The sequence below is a fragment of the Agrilus planipennis genome, unplaced genomic scaffold, assembly GCF_000699045.2.
Source record: "Agrilus planipennis isolate EAB-ADULT unplaced genomic scaffold, Apla_2.0 scaffold338, whole genome shotgun sequence".
In the NCBI taxonomy this organism is placed as follows: domain Eukaryota; kingdom Metazoa; phylum Arthropoda; class Insecta; order Coleoptera; family Buprestidae; genus Agrilus; species Agrilus planipennis.
This window is the reverse complement of record NW_020439108.1, coordinates 119,965-132,745: the sequence shown is the minus strand read 5'-3', so window position 1 is coordinate 132,745 and position 12,781 is coordinate 119,965. Positions and strand designations below refer to the sequence as shown.

Below are 12,781 nucleotides of genomic sequence, written 5' to 3'. Positions count from 1 at the left end.
CCTTCTTCAGGGACTGAAGTAAACTAAACCTAAATGAGAACTAATCCTAATTTATACTGATAGTTGTTAAGGTTCAGTGAACATGACCCGAAGCCAACAAGGTAGATAGAAGGCTTCGGGTCATGTTCACTGAACCTTAACAACTATCAGTATAAATTAGGATTAGTTCTCATTTAGGTTTAGTTTACTTCAGTCCCTGAAGAAGGTAACTTTGTTACCGAAAAGTGCTTCGGACAACTACAGTGTCGTGTTTTGGCGTTGGGGTTTTGAGCTATTCTGTTTGTTCTACTCTTCAAATTTATTTGCTGGATTATGGTTTAGGTCGGGTTAGGTTTAATAAAAAATGACTTACGATAAAAAACCTTTTGTGTACAGGTTTTAATAAAAAAAAATCACTGTTTGTACTTTCAACCTTAGAATTAGATTGAGAGTGGTTTTCATGTCTTAACTAAATCAGGGACCATTTTATGTCTTCATACGTTTCGGAGGTGGCTCTTCGCTATCCTTGTTGAAGGGTAATAAACCTTTAGGGATAGCATCTTCCTTAAATGTTACTAATATTCTATTTTTCATAGCATCACTCTTTCGGTTGATCTTTAAGTAAACATTGACCGAATAAGCAGTGTAATTCTTTTCTTCTTTTAAGAGTCCTTTTTGTAGAAAATTCGCGACTAAATATTCAGCAGTTATTCTGTCCATTCGAGGTTTTTTAACAGTATCCACCCTTAGCTCTTTTGCTCCAGTAGAATACCAAGCATCTATTAACTTGAGCAAAGTCAAATTTACACCGTTCGATTCGGCATTTTCCATAATTGTATAAATATCTTTCCAAACACTTGTAACATCCACCTCTAGACATTTTCGGGGATTTTTACAATGATCACACATTTTTTCGCAGCGAACTGTTTCGAAACCGTCTTCGAAATGTGATGCTATTTGTTTGTGGCGACACCTGGTATAAATAAAGGAAACTGTAATTTCTTTAGTTGGTAAATTAAAAACTGTAAATGCAACGTACGTGTTTTGGGCCAAACAGTATTCCAGAGAAGCTTTCACTTTATTTTCTTCTACTTTCGATCCCACTAAAGAACTAACCCGGAAGTAATCGGATAACTTGTACAGTACGATACATCTTGCTGGTTTACCATCTCGTCCCGCTCTACCACTTTCTTGATAGAAACCTTCTAAACTTTTTGGAAGAGAGTGATGTATCACAAAACGAACGTCAGGCTTATCTGTTTAAAGAAAATGTGGAAGTTTTTTCAATCAATTTTCAAAAACAACTGCAACAATACAAAATTTGTACCTATTCCCATTCCAAAAGCTACCGTGGCTATTACCGCTTGGTATTTATTGCGAAGCCATCTTTCATGAATAGCACTTCTAGCTTCGGGTTCCAAATTAGCATGGTAGTAATGAACTTTCAGACCTCTTTCTCGTAAACCTTTAGAAAGTTCTTCGGTGTCTTTTATAGAGAGTGCGTATATGATACCAGACTGTTCTTTAAAATTAGTTGTCATCAGTTTTTCCAAATAGTCTAAACAAGCGGCTGCATCGGAGGGTTTTGGCAAAACCTAAATGCCAATTTTAGATACTTTTTTGTAAGACATATAATACGACTTCTTGTCTACCTCATAAAAGAGATTAGGTCTGAAGAACGGTGCTCTTAATACCGTACACCCACTTATATCCAACATTTCTTGAATATCTAAAATAACGGACATTGTGGCAGTTGCCGTGAGTCCCAGAATGGGGACATCAGAAAACATTCCTTTTAATAGTCCTAAATATTTATAATCGGGCCGGAAATCATGTCCCCACTGAGAACAGCAATGAACTTCATCTAAAAAGGGCATAATGAATAAGAAAATGAACAAAAAATAAATTGCATAAATACCAATTACAATCCTATTTAAATTTCCTAAGGCATAACATTTCTGCAAATTGGACATAAACATTTTGCTTTTGGCGAGCCATTCTGGTGTAACGAAAATCAGTTTTATGACAGTCCCCTGATTTTTCGCCATATACTGGTAAATATTTTTCTTTGATTCTTTTGAAGTGGAAGAATTAATGGTTTCTGCTGAGACTCCAAGTTTCTTTAAGTTTATTATTTGATCTTCTATTAGAGATATTAAAGGTGATATAACAAGACTGGTTCCTCTCTCAACTAAACTAGGAAGCTGGTAACATAAGCTTTTTCCACCTCCCGTGGGCATCAATAATAGAACGTCTTTTTTTGATAGTGTAGCGTTTATTGCTGACAGTTGTTTCGACCTAAATTCCTTCAGTTTAAATATGTTTTTCAATATTTCAAAAACCTTTTCGGTCCATGGGAAATTTCCACTCCAATCTTTTTCAGATTCCTTTTTTGTTTTCTCCAAATTATATTTTGATTTAAGTTCATCGCGTTCCGTATTCAATATTCTCAATTTTTCATTAAGTTTGGCTTGTTCTTTTTGTATTGACTTTATTTGTTCTTCGATTTTGGTTATTTTTTTTAATAAATCTAAAATAATAAATTTATTAAATGAATAGTATTAACAAGCATTAACTGATTTAACTTGCCGTCAGACATACTCCTTAATACTTTAGGTATTTTTAAATTTCTGACAATTTTCTAGAACAAATATTTTTGCTTCAAAAAAACACCCTGTATATTTCAGCCTTTGGCTGTATGGATTTATGAAGCTCGAAGGTCAGAATAATCAAAACCATAGATTAAAGAAACATATACTGTAAATCAAAACGTAAATAATATATGTTAAACATAACCTATGAAAACGAGACAAATTGTAGAAATTAATAAAATATTAATTGAAATAATTATACTAATAGTTTTGTGTTTTGTATAATGGCATCTTCATCAATTAATCAAAAAGAATATCTCAAAAGATACTTATCAGGTGGAAAGGACAAAACTAAAAAAAAGAAGAAGAAGGATAAGCAGAGACAATCCGAAACGAGGTATATAATTGTATTTCATTTATTTCTTGTAAATTGAAATTAATTCAATCATGATTTTTTCTTAAGGGTGAAAATAATTGATGACGATGTCGACGTTGTCACCCACATTCATACTGCGGAGGAGGCAGAAGAATTATTAGGCGGTGGTGAAGATGCACCTCAAATTGTTGGAGTAATTGATGAAAGGCCTTTAAGTTTAAGGATTGACGATTACAGAAAAAGTGACTTGTGGAAACCTATTGGAAATGATCAAAATGAAGAATCAACAGAGAAAGAAAGCACAGCAGCTCAACAACTTTCTTTTAGGATAAGTAAAAACAAAGCCGAAATGCTGAAAAAAGAAAAGTCTAACATAAAAAAGACATCAAGCAGAAACAAAAACGACCTTAGTCCACAACAAAATGAAATGGTCAACAGTTCAGTAGACCTTAGTCCACCTAGATGTAGAATAGATAATTCAGGAGTTCATAGTTCATCCATAAATATAACAGATAAATTAAGAGATCTTAGTCCACCCAGAAAGAGAACTATGGATAATTCAAGAGATCTTAGTCCACCAAGACAAAGATATTCAAGAGATGTTAGTCCACCAAGACAAAGAGATATACCATTGGATTCACAGAGACAAGAAACTACTTCATTAATTTCTAGTAAGAAAAATAATGATCTTAGTCCCCCTCGTCTTAAAAAAAGCAAAACTGACTTCAGTCCTACAAGAATTAAATCCATAGCAGCAAAAGAAAACTCTGAGGATATGAGCCCCCCAAGAAAGAAAAAATATGAAAACAATATTGAAAAAGATAAAGATATAAGTTCAACACATTTAAAGAAACATCAAGATTCAAGTCCACCTCAGAAAAGAGTGTATCATGAAAGCATAGATGAACCAGGTGTAAGGAAAAATAAATATGTCATTCCTCAAAAAAGGATAATTAGTGACAAAATGGAAAAAACACTAGAAGGAAAGAAGGCGGGATTACAAAATGCACAGGAATTAGTTAAAGAAAATGAAGCGTTCAAAATAAGAGAAAACAAAATATTTGAAAGTTTAAATGAAGAAGTCTCAGGAAAAAATGCAACAGTTGTAATGAGAGATCGAAAAACAGGAAAAATCAGAGATTTAAACAAAGAAGCTGAAGAAAAAAAGAAAAAAGAAGAAAAAGAAGCTAAAAATAAAGAGAAGTATATGAAGTGGGGCAAGGGTTTAAAGCAGGTAGAAGAACAAAACGAAAAAATTGAACAAGACCTGTATGAGATGAGTAAACCATTAGCTAGATATGCTGATGATGAAGACTTGGAAAATTTCCTGAAAGAACAAGAAAGAGAAGGAGATCCAATGTTGGCTTACATACGAAAAAAGAAAAAGAAAACAGACATTGAAATTGGAAAACCAGGTAAAAATTGTCGTCCATAAATTGTTTAAAGTGATATCGATGTCCAATAAAACGTATTATTTAAAATGCAATATTTTTTGTTCCAGAGAAGCCAACATATCAAGGGGAATTTATGCCAAATAGATTTGGTATTCCACCTGGACACAGATGGGATGGAGTTGATCGTTCCAATGGGTATGAAAAAAGGTGGTTTGAAGTACAAAACTCTCAGAGGGCTCAGCAAGAGGAAATTTATAAGTGGAGTACTGAAGATATGTAATTTATAAGTGTAAATATAAGAAAATAAAAAATGTACAGATCATTTTTAATTTTTTTATTCTAGTCAGAGGTATTTAGCGTGTGCTTTTTGTTTAATATGAAGACACATTGTATTGTAATGGAACTTTTAAAATAGATGCGATGCAGAAAGGTCAACAATGAGAAATCTTATAGAGAGGAGAATACCAGTTTACAAATTAAATTGTTGTAATTCTAAACAAGTGGTTTTATTCTGGTTATACAAATGTATAGAATGGGTATGATTTATAAAAATGCTTAAATATTGGTTTTCATAATTTTAATATAGTTGTTTTTGTACCGACTAAATAAAGGTGTAAAAGTGGAAAGAATAAAAGGAACTTTGGCGTGTTAATAATTTTTCTATAACTTTGATGTTATTCTTTTATACTTACCTTCCTTACCTTTTATAAGGTTATGTCACCGAACAAAATATTTCTTGTCTTCTAAATTAGATATGCACATCACAGTTACCATTTAATTAGCTAAACTTGTATCACCTATTTTAGTTATTTTTAAAATTAATTTAAAGACAAATATAAACAAAACTTCTCAAGTAATATGGTCATTTTTGAAAATCAAATACGATTATGATTGGTTAATACGTCACTTGTCCTCGAAGACGCCATAATGCGCGACGATGATATACGAAAGTGTATCGAGCAGGCTGTGTCAGAGTTCGTGGTTCATGGAATGGTTACTTCGCAAGCTTGGCAACATTTGTTCGTCAGCCCTGGTTTTCGTAAAAAACAAATGTTTCCCTAAATTATTCCTTTATGTTGAACAGGTAAATTTTGTTTTATTAACTTGGGAAATTTGTTCAAATCCAAAACATAAAACAACCTATATTAAAGAAAAAAAAACGTTGAATTGCATTTATGTCCGACATATTTACAATATCGAAAAGAAATTAATTTAATTCTAGGGAAGTTTTAAGGGGACATTTAATAAATTGTCAAACTGTCAGTAATGTTGGTGTTATTAAGAATTTTGCTGTATAAGTTACGTGCATTAAACTGGCAATCGAAATTTAAATATCCTTCGACAATGGAACTTACGCCTTATTGTTATTTGTACGAAAACAAACGTTATCGTAAAAAAATCGTATTTTTTCAGAATGTCTGTTACATTTACTGTGAGAGAAAATCCACACTGTCTAGTATGCAGTTCAAGGGTAGGATATTCTACACGAAATTCGGTTCAGATATTCAACAAAGACGTAAGTACGTGATTCTTCTGTTTAATGTTTATTGTTGTGATTGTATCTTTTTTAGAGTTTAACATGTAGAGAACGGCCTCTAAAGGATGTTATATCATATATTTTGAATATGGATATAAAAGAAGATACAGTTCATTCATTATTAATATGTAAGAAATGCTTTAAACTAATTGATGAATTAGAAGAACTGGAACAGAGACTGGCAGATATAAAATCTGATTTGATAGATAATTACAAGAAATCACTACAGGAGACTAAATGTGAAGTAGATATATCTAATAAAAAAGAAAATGAGTCAGTACACTTACCTAAGACTATATTAGATATTCCTTCTTCTGATGATGATACACAGGTGATAATCTTTTAGGGTAAAGTCTGTATATTTATTTTTATTGGATAATTTTAGGGAACAGTTGGAAAAATGGACACTCTGACAGATATTGAAATGGAATTAGAGAAAATACACGGAGAAGATTCAAGTGTTAAAATGCAAAATGTTACATCTCAACAAAAAAATTTTCATAATTATCAGAACATAAATATTGTTAATTCAGGCACTATAAATAATTCAGAATCAAACTTGGAAGCAAGTGAAAGTTCCAAAAATTTAATCATTATTTCTAATGAAAAAGTTTTGGAAAGAAAGGCAGGCAGTGCTCAAATTAAGGTGGAACCTGATACAGAAGAAGCTAGTGAAAAACCATTAATACTGAAAAAGCGGGATGCTGAGAAAATTAAAAAAATTAAAGAAGAGGCCCCAGTCTCAGTAAGTGCACTTTTAATTATTCAATTATTTCTTTATCTAATTGTGGTAATCCATCATACTAATCATTTTAGAGATAAGTAAACAAACTGAAGAAATGATTTTATAATTAATTCATATTTAAAAATATATTAATAGAAACATAAATAGATTGGATCATTCAGAATGATTATTGCAAATTATATTTGATACAGTAGCAGGAGTTTTTAATAGTAATTTATTTGTTAAATATTGACAAATAAAAACATTCATTGATATATATCCTTTAAGAACATATTCCCCATTTTTTATTATTGTTGTCTATTAGTTAGCTGTTGTTATTATTTGTTTACCAATTTCAGGTCGTGTCTCGAGAAGGTGATCTGTACACATGTTTGTTATGTGATGGTGAACAAACTGTTTGTGGTGCTGCCAAAGCCATAATACAGCATGTGAGAAGCACTCACGATTCGCGACTTTACATATGTGATGTCTGTGGCCAGGACTTCAGAAAACGTAACGAATTATCCCTGCATTTGGACGAACATGTTGCCACTGAAGAGGGCGATTTCCAGTGTGAAATTTGCAACAGGATTTTCAGCAACTTGCGCTTATTTAGAATCCACAGACGTATGCATTATCCGCAGAATAAAGCATGGACGTGTGATATTTGTGGAAAAAGATACAGGTAGGTTTTATATTAAAAAGCAACTTTATTACTTTTAAATATTACCTTTTTCTTTCTGTTTATGATTAGTTCAAAAAATCTTCTTGAGGAACATATTAATACACACACTGGAAACAGACCATATATTTGTTCGCTTTGTGGTAAAGATTTTGCATCTAAATATACATTCAAAGCGCACGAGAAGACTCACGAGGTCAGACCTCGACCGTTCCAATGTCAGCAGTGCAATAAGTCTTTCTTGAGTCAGCAGAATTTGACACAACATGAGCGCACTCATTCTGGCGTTAAAGAATTTGCCTGCCATATTTGTGGTTAGTAGATTTATCATCTTTGTAGTAGTTTTCTATAGTACGTTTTTGCTGTTTTAATCACTAGAAGCTTTTATTGTTTTAAATCCTATTGAAATTAAATTATTACTGAAGACGAAGATGCAAATTTATTTATATAATATATTTTTACTTTTTATTACTAATAGGTAAACAGTTTGGCTCTGCTCATAATTTGGAGGTGCATTCGATCGTCCACACTGGTTATAAACCTTTTATTTGTGGTCTTTGTGGCAAAGCATTTGCGAGAAAGGCGGAAATACGCGACCACGAACGCACCCACACTGGCGAACGTCCGTATCAATGCGAATTTTGTGGTGCCACCTTTAGCCAACGATCGAATTTACAGTCGCATAAAAGAGCCACCCATTACGACGACAAACGGTATAAATGTCAAGAATGTGGCAAAGGATTTAAAAGGAGGCGGTATGTATGTGGGTGTCACCTATTTATTAGTAGTCGTGGTTCCTAAGGCTTTCACGGACGGCGTCAACGAATTGCTAATTTCTCTTTGACCTGTTTTACTTTCACGACTGGTCACTATTGAAGATACTGCCAAAGAAGGGTAGCGAAACATTAGAACTGATTCACGCCTGCCGCGAGACCTTTTAATTATGATTTGCAAGTAATTAATTAAAAACCATTTCATTTACACATTTGGTTTTGTTTATAGTTTGTTGGATTATCACACGAAAGCGGCACACACAGGCGAGCGTCCTTTCAAATGTAATGTTTGCGGTGCTACTTTCGTTTATCCTGAACATTTTAAAAAACATCGTCGCATTCATACGGGGGAGAAGCCTTTCTTGTGCGAAGTATGCGGTAAAGCATTTAACAGTCGCGACAATCGTAATGCTCATCGGTTTGTACATTCGGACAAGAAGCCGTATGAGTGTTTGGTATGTGGCGCGGGATTTATGCGCAAACCTCTTCTTTACCAACATATGCAGTCCCAAGGTCATCTGAACGATACTATCGTTGTCAATCAGCCCCGACTTACCACCGACGACGACCAAATTATCACGGTTAGTAATTCGGGCACACACCTCTATTCAATCGTTAAGTTTCTGAAATATATCAAGTGGTTTTATTTATATTATATTATTTGTTTGTTTTTTTTTTTTCTTTGGCATGTAGGTGAATGCCGATGGTGAAATGGAAATTGTGGATGGTGAACATATTAGCAGTTTGCAAGCTTTGGAGGGAATTGAAGAAGAGGGAAATGAAGATACGAAACTGTTCATCACAGAACATGTTCTAATAGAAGGTGGTGATGTTTTCGGTAACTCGAAAGGTACTCTCGTAGTAAGCGATCAGGTCGACGAAGACAATATGGAAGAGTCAGAGACCGTGGGACATATAATTATAAACGGACAGGTTAGAAAAAATTCTGTTTCGTCTACTTTGAGATTCTGCCTTTACGTTAAAAAGTTATTGAAATTCGTACAAAAAATAAACAGAAAGAAATGTTTTACAGCAAATTCAGTTCACGAATGATGGCGACGAAGAGGAGACAGGCGATGGAGAAGATAACTCGGATAGTCATCAAGTGTTAGGACCCGAAGAATATCAAGAAATAACAGAGGATATGTTTAGTAGCAGTCGCAGTCAAATAATTCAAACGTCCAGTGGTCCAGTGCAGTTAGTGAAGGTTCGAATTCCTAACGAAAGTGGCGAAGAGGAAGAAGCTTGGATTAAAATAGTGAATTAATAAATTATCTTTGCAATCACCGTAGTTATATTAGCTTATTTATACTTCTTGTATTATATTTATATTTAATTTGACTCTGTAGTACTATTAAATTAATTCATTGTTTTATAATTATTTAAAAATGTACATAGCTCATAATAAAAAGGTTTTCTGTAATACTACCAAAGTATTGTAATTGATTATAAATTAAGAATTAATCAAAGCTAAAGGAAAAAAGTAACAAAAAATAAGTTGTTGGTTTAAGTAAATGCACTGGTATATTAGGAAGTACGGAAACACATTTATAATGTTTGGGTTTAGGTCTAAAATGAGCAAGAGATTATTAAATTTTAATAATTATGCTGTATTTATCATCATACATATTACAAAAAGAACACCTATGTGCCCCTTTTAGCAAAAATCCCACATTTAATCTATATACATTTGGTACCATTCTGTAGATAATTTTATTTTATTGAGTTAGGAATAGTTTGAAGTGAAATTGTTATTATTTACTGAATTATTTTTTTATTAATTTTTTATATTTTTTCTCATTAATTTTTCCATTATACTACCACCTACCGGTAGTACTATACACCACGCAGGTATCTATGAATTTAAATATAGAAAATGCATAGAAATATAAAAAAGCGGGTAAAGGCACAATATGGCGGCAATACGGCGAATAAGAACATTAAGGGTTAAAAGGTTACGGCTTAGGCTAATGCATAGTTAGTTATAATACTGTGTTTTATTAGTTGTAGTGGATAAGCTTTCATCTCTTTAGACTAATATTTGTGTGTTTAAAATAAGAAACTTCAAAATTCTTCGATTTAAAATAACCACATCATAAAAAGGGGAACAGGATTATCCAGAGAGTCCGTACCTTTGAGACGCTGCAACTTTTTATTAAATAAATAAAATGGCCGGATACAGAGTACCTTATTCAAGTAAAGAAGAAAATGCGATTTTACAGTACATTGTAGAGAAACAAATTTATCATAGACTGAGAGGACGGCAAGTCTGGCAGGAGTTTGAAGCTAGTAGACAAATAAATAGAACGTGGCAGTCTGCAAAGGAGCATTTTAGACAAAAGATGTTATCAAGAGTATTATCAGACGAGTCCTTCGATCTGACGAAAGAACAAAGAGAAAAAATATATAATGGTTGGACGAGGACTGCCATGTATCCAAATAAGCATCAAGAAAACAAACAGATTGGACAAATGTTTTCTAAAGGCACAATTGAAGATGATCATGGGATGACCAGTGAAGAAGAAGAAGGTGAAGTTAGTTAAATATAATGAATACATTTAATATTTTGTTTCCTTGGTGTATTTTGAAAATCAGAATCACTGTGTGATAAAATTACTTTTTATGAATTCCATGTATATTTTTTAATAGGTTGTAGTTTTGTTTTATTATGAATGAGAATGTTTTACTGTAACATACTATTTTTGCACATTAAATAAACAATTTTTCAGAATTAAGTGAAAGTTATTTATAATACTAGTATTTTTCCTGTAGATTTTCCAAATTCAAATGGAAAATGCAATTACTTGTTGCCTTTTTGTGATGATTTAAAAAAAAAGTATAAGGTAAATTGTAGGTATAGATGAATAGGATTTTTTTTACATTTATGAAAAGCTATAATATAATGATGAGAAAATAGAGGACTTCAAATTGTTTGTGATTAACTGACAACTAGTGTTTACTTGAAATGATGGAAAAAAAGAGACATACCATATACTAATGAGTGTTTTGACAATTACTTGTTAAAAGACAAAAAAGATTAATTAGGTACACATCAAAGTAAATGAGAAAATGTGGGTGATTGTGGTGTTTTTTAAGGTAAACCTTGCTTTAAAAAGTTTTGGAGGTATTGCCATCTTTGTCTAACGTTTATGATATTTTTGCAATTTATTATTGATTATTGATATATTGTCTTGATGAGTATAAAGTTTTCTTTTATACATTAATGAATACAATTAATATCAGATTAAAATATTATAATAATTATTATCTCTTACTTTCTGTTACTTTCACTTTAAGTCACGTGACTATCGAAGAAGAGACCGATGATGACGAGTAGTTGTAGTAGTTGTTTTGTCCTTTCGTGCTCTTAGATTTGTGCATGGCTCATTCACGATGACGACTCCGCAGCCGCAGCCAAAACGTGGAATTGTAAAACAGGTAGGAAAAATAAAATTTTTAAAAATAGGCACTTATCTTATTATTATACTGTTTAAATAATTTAGACAAGACCCGATTTTAATAAAATAATTCCGTTATTCATTCATTTCTGTCACCAATAAGTGCTTGGTTGGCACCTGTCCACATATGGGATTTGGAACTTTTAATATGACTGTTTTTTAAATTACCTGCTGTAAAATAAGGAGAAAATAATTTTTCAAGTATAATTCATTCTCTTATTACAAAAAAAATAGTTTTAGTGTTATTTTATTATCACGTTTTGATTATAACCTATTATTTAAGCACATTGATGGAAATAACTTTTATTGCCATGTAGGCATTGAATAGCATATTTTTCTGGTTTTTAGATTCTTTCTGGCGATTCTGTGATAATAAGGGGACACGTTGGTGCCCCTCCTCCAGAGAAAACATTGTTTTTCTCTAATGTTGTTGCTCCAAAGTTGGCCAGACGAGCAATTGAAAAGTAAGTAAAACACCAAATTTTTATAATGCAAGTCTTACTATTATGTATTTAATATTAGTTGTGTTGTTATTTCAGTGAATTTTTAAATTGATGTGTTGTTTATATAATTGTTATAATTCAACAGCTTGGAGGAAACTAAAGATGAACCATGGGCTTGGGAAGCAAGAGAATTTTTGAGAAAGAAACTTATTGGTGAGGAAGTACTTTTTACCTGTGAGAAGCCACCAAACTCTCAGAGGGAATATGGAGTGGTTTATTTGGGAAAAGATGTTTCAACAGCAGAAAATATCACAGAATCCATGGTCTCTGAAGGTTTGGTATCTGTAAGGCGTGAAGGAGTGAGGCAGACACCTGAGCTTGCACATTTACAAGAACTTGAGGATGCAGCAAAAGCTGCAGGCAAAGGAAAGTGGGGAGGAAATGCTGCCGTAAGTTTTTTAAAATATCAGTCAAGGTGCCCTTAATGTAGAATTTGATTAAATACTATATTCAATTTCTGGGTAGTAGATTTTCTAGAACCCATTGCATGTTTTTATTTCCTATTTATGTGTATGAAATAAGTATATTGTTTGTATTACACTAAATAGTATAAAAAATATTTACAGAATATTAATGGCAATATTTTTGCATTCTTTTGAACTTATATTATCAGTAGTTGTTATTCTTAATTAAGACAATTGTTTTATGTCTTTTATTTGTATAATATTAAATTGTTTGTTACATAAAATGTAATTAATTTTATTATTGTTTTTAAATCGGGTCGTTATTTAAGGAAGGATAAAACAAAACGATTAGAATTATCT

The 12,781-nt window shown here is 32.2% G+C and overlaps 5 protein-coding genes across 7 annotated transcripts in view; 4 read left to right on the top strand and 1 right to left on the bottom strand.

Annotated features, from left to right (window-relative positions):
* Positions 1 to 348: 348 nt before the first annotated feature.
* On the bottom strand, positions 349 to 5,229 carry LOC108742946 (ATP-dependent DNA helicase Q1-like). 2 transcript variants are annotated; one of them, XM_018478312.1, is made up of 7 exons: positions 5,033 to 5,229; positions 2,569 to 2,736; positions 1,898 to 2,509; positions 1,632 to 1,843; positions 1,307 to 1,574; positions 1,019 to 1,235; positions 349 to 952 (listed from the first exon to the last, which is right to left on the bottom strand). In XM_018478312.1, the coding sequence occupies exons 2-7, from the start codon at positions 2,576 to 2,578 to the stop codon at positions 466 to 468; spliced, it is 1,806 nt and encodes a 601-aa protein (XP_018333814.1). In that variant the 5' UTR covers positions 2,579 to 2,736; positions 5,033 to 5,229; the 3' UTR covers positions 349 to 465. The 2 variants fall into 2 exon arrangements, with proteins under 2 accessions (XP_018333814.1, XP_018333815.1); XM_018478313.1 differs by having other exon boundaries at positions 5,042 to 5,229.
* On the top strand, positions 2,744 to 5,003 carry LOC108742947 (BUD13 homolog). Of its 2 annotated transcripts, XM_018478315.2 has the most exons (4): positions 2,744 to 2,967; positions 3,034 to 4,361; positions 4,448 to 4,629; positions 4,684 to 5,003. In XM_018478315.2, the coding sequence occupies exons 1-3, from the start codon at positions 2,855 to 2,857 to the stop codon at positions 4,618 to 4,620; spliced, it is 1,614 nt and encodes a 537-aa protein (XP_018333817.1). In that variant the 5' UTR covers positions 2,744 to 2,854; the 3' UTR covers positions 4,621 to 4,629; positions 4,684 to 5,003. The 2 variants fall into 2 exon arrangements, with proteins under 2 accessions (XP_018333817.1, XP_018333816.1); XM_018478314.1 differs by lacking the exon at positions 4,684 to 5,003 and having other exon boundaries at positions 4,448 to 4,662.
* Positions 5,230 to 5,318: 89 nt separating the features above from the next.
* Positions 5,319 to 9,465, top strand: LOC108742943 (endothelial zinc finger protein induced by tumor necrosis factor alpha). Its single transcript, XM_018478310.2, has 10 exons — positions 5,319 to 5,424; positions 5,754 to 5,856; positions 5,912 to 6,208; positions 6,263 to 6,622; positions 6,961 to 7,286; positions 7,356 to 7,597; positions 7,762 to 8,038; positions 8,286 to 8,637; positions 8,750 to 8,989; positions 9,090 to 9,465. The coding sequence occupies exons 1-10, from the start codon at positions 5,414 to 5,416 to the stop codon at positions 9,321 to 9,323; spliced, it is 2,442 nt and encodes an 813-aa protein (XP_018333812.1). The 5' UTR covers positions 5,319 to 5,413; the 3' UTR covers positions 9,324 to 9,465.
* Positions 9,466 to 9,948: 483 nt separating this feature from the next.
* Positions 9,949 to 10,787, top strand: LOC108742950. Its single transcript, XM_018478320.1, has one exon. The coding sequence runs from the start codon at positions 10,225 to 10,227 to the stop codon at positions 10,597 to 10,599; it is 375 nt and encodes a 124-aa protein (XP_018333822.1). The 5' UTR covers positions 9,949 to 10,224; the 3' UTR covers positions 10,600 to 10,787.
* A 595-nt stretch (positions 10,788 to 11,382) lies between these two features.
* Positions 11,383 to 12,781, top strand: part of LOC108742942 (staphylococcal nuclease domain-containing protein 1) — a 13,806-nt gene continuing 12,407 nt past the window's right edge. Inside the window, exons 1-3 of the mRNA XM_018478309.2 lie at positions 11,383 to 11,494; positions 11,863 to 11,978; positions 12,103 to 12,406. Of these exons, the coding sequence (XP_018333811.1) occupies positions 11,450 to 11,494; positions 11,863 to 11,978; positions 12,103 to 12,406 (465 nt within the window). The 5' untranslated portion in view covers positions 11,383 to 11,449. The remainder of the gene's footprint in view (positions 11,495 to 11,862; positions 11,979 to 12,102; positions 12,407 to 12,781) is intronic.

What these genes read in the sequence shown, in the direction of transcription:
- LOC108742946 (XM_018478312.1), bottom strand. An exon ending in GACCTAATCTCTTTTATGAG is followed by an intron (nt 1,575 to 1,631) that starts GTAGACAAGAAG and finishes ATTGGCATTTAG; the next exon opens with GTTTTGCCAAAACCCTCCGA. An exon ending in AGCTTTTGGAATGGGAATAG is followed by an intron (nt 1,236 to 1,306) that starts GTACAAATTTTG and finishes TTCTTTAAACAG; the next exon opens with ATAAGCCTGACGTTCGTTTT.
- LOC108742947 (XM_018478315.2), top strand. Translation starts at nt 2,855, where the DNA reads ATGGCATCTTCATCAATTAATCAAAAAGAATATCTCAAAAGATACTTA. An exon ending in CAGAGACAATCCGAAACGAG is followed by an intron (nt 2,968 to 3,033) that starts GTATATAATTGT and finishes TTTTTTCTTAAG; the next exon opens with GGTGAAAATAATTGATGACG. An exon ending in CATTGAAATTGGAAAACCAG is followed by an intron (nt 4,362 to 4,447) that starts GTAAAAATTGTC and finishes TTTTTGTTCCAG; the next exon opens with AGAAGCCAACATATCAAGGG.
- LOC108742943 (XM_018478310.2), top strand. An exon ending in ATTTGCCTGCCATATTTGTG is followed by an intron (nt 7,598 to 7,761) that starts GTTAGTAGATTT and finishes TATTACTAATAG; the next exon opens with GTAAACAGTTTGGCTCTGCT. An exon ending in ATATAATTATAAACGGACAG is followed by an intron (nt 8,990 to 9,089) that starts GTTAGAAAAAAT and finishes AATGTTTTACAG; the next exon opens with CAAATTCAGTTCACGAATGA.
- LOC108742950 (XM_018478320.1), top strand. Translation starts at nt 10,225, where the DNA reads ATGGCCGGATACAGAGTACCTTATTCAAGTAAAGAAGAAAATGCGATT.